At 50.1% G+C, this 6000-nt stretch overlaps 1 protein-coding gene across 4 annotated transcripts in view; it reads right to left on the reverse strand.

Moving 5' to 3' along the window:
• Nucleotides 1–3874, reverse strand: part of Arhgap17 (Rho GTPase activating protein 17) — a 94808-nt gene extending 90934 nt beyond the window's left edge. For 3 of the 4 annotated variants that reach the window (XM_021194038.1, XM_021194055.1, XM_021194022.1), the window contains exon 1: nucleotides 3702–3874. In XM_021194038.1, coding sequence (XP_021049697.1) covers nucleotides 3702–3754 — 53 coding nt within the window. In that variant the 5' untranslated portion in view covers nucleotides 3755–3874. The remainder of the gene's footprint in view (nucleotides 1–3701) is intronic. The other variant, XM_029537624.1, reaches the window with a different exon arrangement.
• Nucleotides 3875–6000: the final 2126 nt, after the last annotated feature.

Genomic DNA, 6000 nt, shown 5'->3' on the forward strand with positions numbered 1-6000 from the left:
CTCAGATAAGCAGTTGCCAACATAGCCACAGACCACATCTGGCCTCAAAAATTTTTGTGTAGTGTAATGTTGTAATACTGCTGTGCCTGCTTGAGTTAAATATCAGCTAATGTTCCCTTAAACTTACATTTTAGGCAACTTCCAGAGAACTCCAGAGGTTGGGACCCATTATTAGAACATGGCCCTTCAGGTTCTCTGCGGTCCTTCCCTGGACCTTGACTTTTAAAGCACTCAGAACAACTCCTCTCAGGGCAGACTCTCTGCCAGGGATGTACTCCTGACCCACAGCAGCTCCTAACTTCACACTCCTTATCCTCCTGTCCAGTCTCCTCTATCCAGACAACACTTGCCCACCATCACCCCTGACTCCCTGCTGCACCATCTGCCCTCTCTAGATTTTCTGAAGCCAAGAGTGAGAGAATGCTTCTCCTTTTCCACAGCCAGACCGAAAAAGCTCAACAGGGCTTTTCTTGCTTGCCTAATGGGTGTCTGCCCATTCTCCTTCTGCTGGTAATAGTGCCCCAGTTTACCTTAGGGAACCAGCACTCCTCCACTCTATTTGGGTGGGGTTGAGTCCATTCCATTTCCCATGAAAGGCATGTGACCCAGAAACAGAGCCAATCCCGGGACTTTGGCCACAATCACACAGTATTCTTTTCCTCTGAGACTTGCACTGAGGATAATGGAAATCTGTGAACACAGCCTATCTAAAGAGTGAACCATCCAGAATGCCCTCAGATCCAGCACTGGGAAGGCTGGGGCAGGAGGACTGGGAATTCTGGGCTATACAGTGAGATTGTCTCAAACAATCTATGCCTAGACTCCTGCTCACAGGCCAACGAATTCCTTTCTGCTCAGGTACCTTGAACTACGTTTTTTTCTTCACCAGAAGAGACCTAATTCTTGTAAGCAAATCTGAAAGAAGTGTGGCGGGGGAAAGAAAGCACAGGCTCTGCTCACACGTCCCAAGAGCAGCTGTTATGAGCTCCTCTATCCAGTGGCAGGCAGGTTCTCCTCCATGCACTGCCATCCTTCTGGAAGTGCTTAGCTTATGTTAATTGCTTGGGGCTTGCCTATCTCCTCCATGTATCTACTGAGAAGCTCCAGGGCAGAGATCTCTTGTATTGGTCTTTGATTCTTTAATATCGCACAGTGGTGTGTACAGTGTAGCCTCACTCAGTGTTCACTGAATATGAGACTCAAAAAAGAGCAGGTGACAAGAACACCCATCCCACTACTCTTTTTTAGGGTGCCCACATCGTGAGACCACCTCCTAAGCCTTGCCCACAGACGCATCCCCCTTCTGCACACAAACTGCATCATGGTAGCTCATTCTTTCTAGGCATTACTAATCCTCAACCATGCTAGTCCCATGAAACTTCTCGGTGGAGTACCTCACAAGCATTCCATCCCATAGAAATTCCTCACGGCAAGATAGCACCTAGAACTCCACAAACTGATAACTGCAGTCAATTACACAGATAAACTCCTCCTCTATCCAGATCACAGCTGCGAGAAATCTGTGCTAGAAAAGCATTCTTCTTTACCCAAATACACCCACGATCTGCTTCTGATGTGCACCAACCATCTGGCTCACTGAATAATAATTCTCAGTTCTGTCCTCCATTTTTCTTCCTACCCCCTTAGGGTTACTTAAATAGGGAACACACACACACACACACACACACACACACACACACGGTGGGGGGGAGGTTATCTAGGAAATCAACAAGAGAGCAACAGGTTCCCCCCCCCCCAGTAAAAACAGATGTTCTGACTTTAGTCTTATGGCTACCACACCCTTACAGCTCTGTAATAGCTGCAGCTTCCCCTGGCATCCAGCAATAAAGACTTTCAAACAGAGTCAAAGGTCAGGGCCAGAATTACTGTCCCAGTATGAATCACTACCACTCCATCCTGTTCATATTTTCCCAAACTTAATTCCGCAGCACCAGGCAATGTAGGACAAGCTGGAATCCCAGAATTGACAATTTTGACAGGCCATCTGTCCTGGATGGGAGTCACACACAGACCCTGGGAATCAAAGATACATAGGAAAGACTCTCGGGGTGCTCAAACAGCCAACACAAGCAGGCAGTTTGATTACAGAAAGCAGGAAGCACATGGTATCAAGACGGTGCCTATCCAAGACATCAAGGATCTTCTAAGGACACAGACTGAGAGAAGTGAAGAACAAGAAAGGTTATTATCAGCCAGGTGTGGTAAGAAAGGCTTATGGCAATTCCAGGAAGAGGGTAACATATAAGAAACATAGGCCTCCTGTGGGAACTGAAAGTGGGCAATTATGGCCAGAACATAAAAATAGGAAGAGAGGCTAAGGAGAAGCAGGGGCCTACAAAACCCTAACCAGCTTTCAAGGCAGAAAGCTCTCAGGACTTTGCATAAAACCAGCAACTTTCCCTTGTCCCACACAGGACAAAACCTAATAAATAACAATCTAACAAAGACACTGTGGCAGCCACTAAGTTTTGATTCTGCCATGCATATCTAAAAGGAGTACAAGACTCACAAGAAATTATCATTTCTCATATTTCTTGTTCATGCCATTAAGATTACTTGCCTTGACCCTCGTCTTTCTCTAACTCTACACACAACAAAAAACTAGGCATGTGTGGGTTTAAGGGGCAGGGACTGAGTCTGGATAGAGCATACCAAGATTACATGATGGAGGGATTTTTTTCTTCTATTTTTCTTTTTAGAAACTCAATAACAAAACTTAGCAAAAGGTTGAGGGAAATGAAACATTGTAAAAAGCAAATTTAGAAAACCCAAGAGGAAGTAAAAGTATTTTCGTACACATAAAAAAAGAAGTGTCTCACGTGCTTTAACCAAACCAAACTGCCCTTAACTGCTAAGGGAGGAGGGAAAGAGTGAGAGCTGTGAAAAACCCATCTATCTCCGTGCAGAATAACCAGCAAATTGGTTCAGCACAGCTATCCGCCCTGCAAGACCTTGAAATATTTGTTCCAGATAGCACAGCACATGACAACAGCCTCCTGAAAGCTCTAAAAACCACAAATCGTTCCTGTTCTACAGCCTACTCATCTACTGTCCCTCCTGTATTCTTTCATTTAAAAAAAAAAAAAATCAGTTTCTTGTCAAGCACTCACGCAGTGTCACAAAATACCACATCCAAGGTGAGATGAGAAATGGCATCCTTTTCGCTTTCCAAATCTCTAGACCTCAAGAACTCGCAGCAAATTCCCAAAAGCCTGGATTTTGAAGACTGCACATCTCGATTCCTTCACGGGGGGGGGGGGGGGGGCTGAACTTAACTGGGCAAGCTACAGTAGCCTAACACCCCTTGGGTTCCCAGTGACCAGCAAGCTCTTCTCGGAGGAAGGCTGCAACAGCGGGTCAGCAGGGAGAGCCAGAGAACACCGGCCCCAAAGCTGCGCGCCTGGCACTGCGTGAGGCACACAAGTTTACGGAGTTTTCGCACCAGGCGGCGAGCTCCGGCTGGCGGGGACAGGGAGAAGTAAAGACCCTCGTGGGTCTCCCGAGGACGATGCTCCTCCGGCCAGGACAATGGGCAGCGCCCGAGTCGTAGCTAGGCGCAGACCCCAGCCCCGCGGGGCCCAAGGCCCGGCCGCGCCCGGCTCTCCCCGCTCCCCAGCTCCTCGCGCGCAGGACCGGCCCGCCCCCCGCGCGCCCCCCGCCGGCGCGCCCCGCGCACTCGCCTGCCGACGGTCTGGTTGGCCAGCTGCTTCATGCGGTTGAATTGCTTCTTCATGGCGGCGGCGGTGGCGGCGGCGACGGCAGGCCGCGGGGCTCGGGCCGAGGAGAACTGGGGACCGTCTGGCGGGTCCTACCTACATCGCTTCCCGGCCCCGGAGGCGGTGACGGAGGCTACAATTCGGCCCCGCCCTCGCCGCGTCACTTCCAGCGCCGCCGCCCGCCCCTACCACGAGGGTGGCCGAGCCGAGCCGAAAGAGGCCGAAACCAGAGAGGTGGAACAGGTGCGGACGGACCCAACATGGGTGGAGTTAAGCCGATCAGGGCGGGGAGCAGTGAGGCCGCGCCGAGGTGGGTGGAGCCGAGCCGAACAGGGCCGAAACCAGATAGGTGGAGCCGAGCTGGGTCCAACCCGGTCGAAACCGGAGAAGTCAGGCGTAGCAGGACCCAGTCTGCTGGGCGAACTTAGGAGTGGAGCCGAACCAATCGGTGAGCGGAGAGGGATGGAGTTGAGCCAATCGGAGACAGACGAGCGTGGCTCCGCTAAGAAGAGCGGAGACACGCCCAGCCCGGCACCTAGACTCAGCGGTTCTTAATTAGAGATGGGCGGGATGGGCGGAGCAGAGTCAAACTTAGCTACCTGCTCTAGTGGTGACAACTAGAACGCAAGTGAGCCTCGCAGATCCTGGCTCGTCCTGCAAGGCGGAACACAGGGATGGGGCCTTGTCCAGTCGGACCCGGAGTCAAGCCAGCCGGGGAAGTGGGAGGAGGAAGGGGAGAAGAGTCTAGCCAAGCCGAGCGGGATAATAGTCCTAGTCGAGTGATGCCCAGTCAAGTGAGGGTGAATTGAACCGAGCTGAGGTTAGGTTGAGCGAGTGGGCCTAACCTATAGCGGCGAGTCAGACCAGGGTATATCCTAGCCCGGCAGGAGTGAGCTGAGGCAGATCTATGGGGTGAACCAGCTCTGCGCCCTCAATACTTAAACTGGTCCATGGGAAAGGCCAAAAAGAGAAGGGTCAATCAGATGACCTCCAGACTCCCCAGCCAAAGGAGACTGGCCTTCCCTAGGCCCCTGCACTGAGGGGCCTCTGAGTCCCCCGCTGCCTTAAATGGCCACAAGGTTCTGATTCCCAGCCCTGCAGTAACAGTGAGGCTGGGGAACTTGGTGGAATCATTTCGCCTTGCTGAACCCTTTCGTCCAACTGAACCAAGTTAGTTTTATGACCTGCAGCCATGTCCTCCTGACTTGGCAACCTTGGCTCCACAAACACAACATTCCCTGTGTCCAGTGAGCTAAGGCATCCTTTACAGGCTGTGTGATGGTTTAAAGTGTCAACTTGACAGAAAATAGAATCACTTTAGAAACAAATCTGTGTGTGTGTTTGTGAAGAATTATCTACACCAGGTTAATTGACATGGGAAGATCCACTCTAAATGTGGGCCACAGCATTCCATCATCTGTGGTCCCAGACCGCAGAGAACTAGCTGAGTTAGGAGCTTTCAGCTCCTTCTGCTTTCTGAACGTGGAGGCAGTGTGGTCTTACTGCAAGCTGCCTCAAAAATGTCTATTGCAGTGCCTTCCCCATCATGGTAAACATCCCTTCCTAGAACTGGAAGCTGGATTAAATCCTTCCTCCCTCACATTGCTTCTTGTCCTGCATTTTCTTATAACAGAGAGCAAAGTACCTAATGCAGGGTGCATCTTGAGCTCAAAGAACAAGAAATGTAAAAGTCTGTAGCGATTACAACACAAATGTGGACCCTCGAGTCAGGCAGCAAACTGCAAGCCATCAAGATTAATTACAACAGGAAGTGTTGAAATAAGGCTTTGGTTTGGTTTGGTTTTTGAGGCATCTCATAGCTGAGGATGGCCTTAAATTACTGATCCTCCTGCCTCCGCCGGCCAAATGCTAGAATGACAGGCTTGAGGCACCCCATCCAACAAGATTCATTAAAGCAAGACAGGACTTCAAGAAAATTTGCCAAACCTGAGTCAGCCATTGAGTCACTACATTCAGATGCTACCATGAAACTAGACAGTGGTGACATAAGCCTGAAAATCCAGATACTCAGGAGGCTGACACAGAAGGATCACAAATTCCAGGTCAGCCTGGGCTACAGAAAGCAGTAAAAAGAACAATGCAAAACAGATGTTGTCATTATATCGGGGAGCACTGTACAAACCTCATTCAGTTCTGGTACCAATCGTGCACTAGCTTACCAAGTGGATGACGTGGATTTTAATGTCAATTTGGTCACAACATGGACAAGACAAAGTTTTAAGACGAGAGTGTGAAGCCGATC

This window comes from Mus pahari, chromosome 1, assembly GCF_900095145.1.
Source record: "Mus pahari chromosome 1, PAHARI_EIJ_v1.1, whole genome shotgun sequence".
Taxonomy (NCBI): Eukaryota; Metazoa; Chordata; class Mammalia; order Rodentia; family Muridae; genus Mus; species Mus pahari.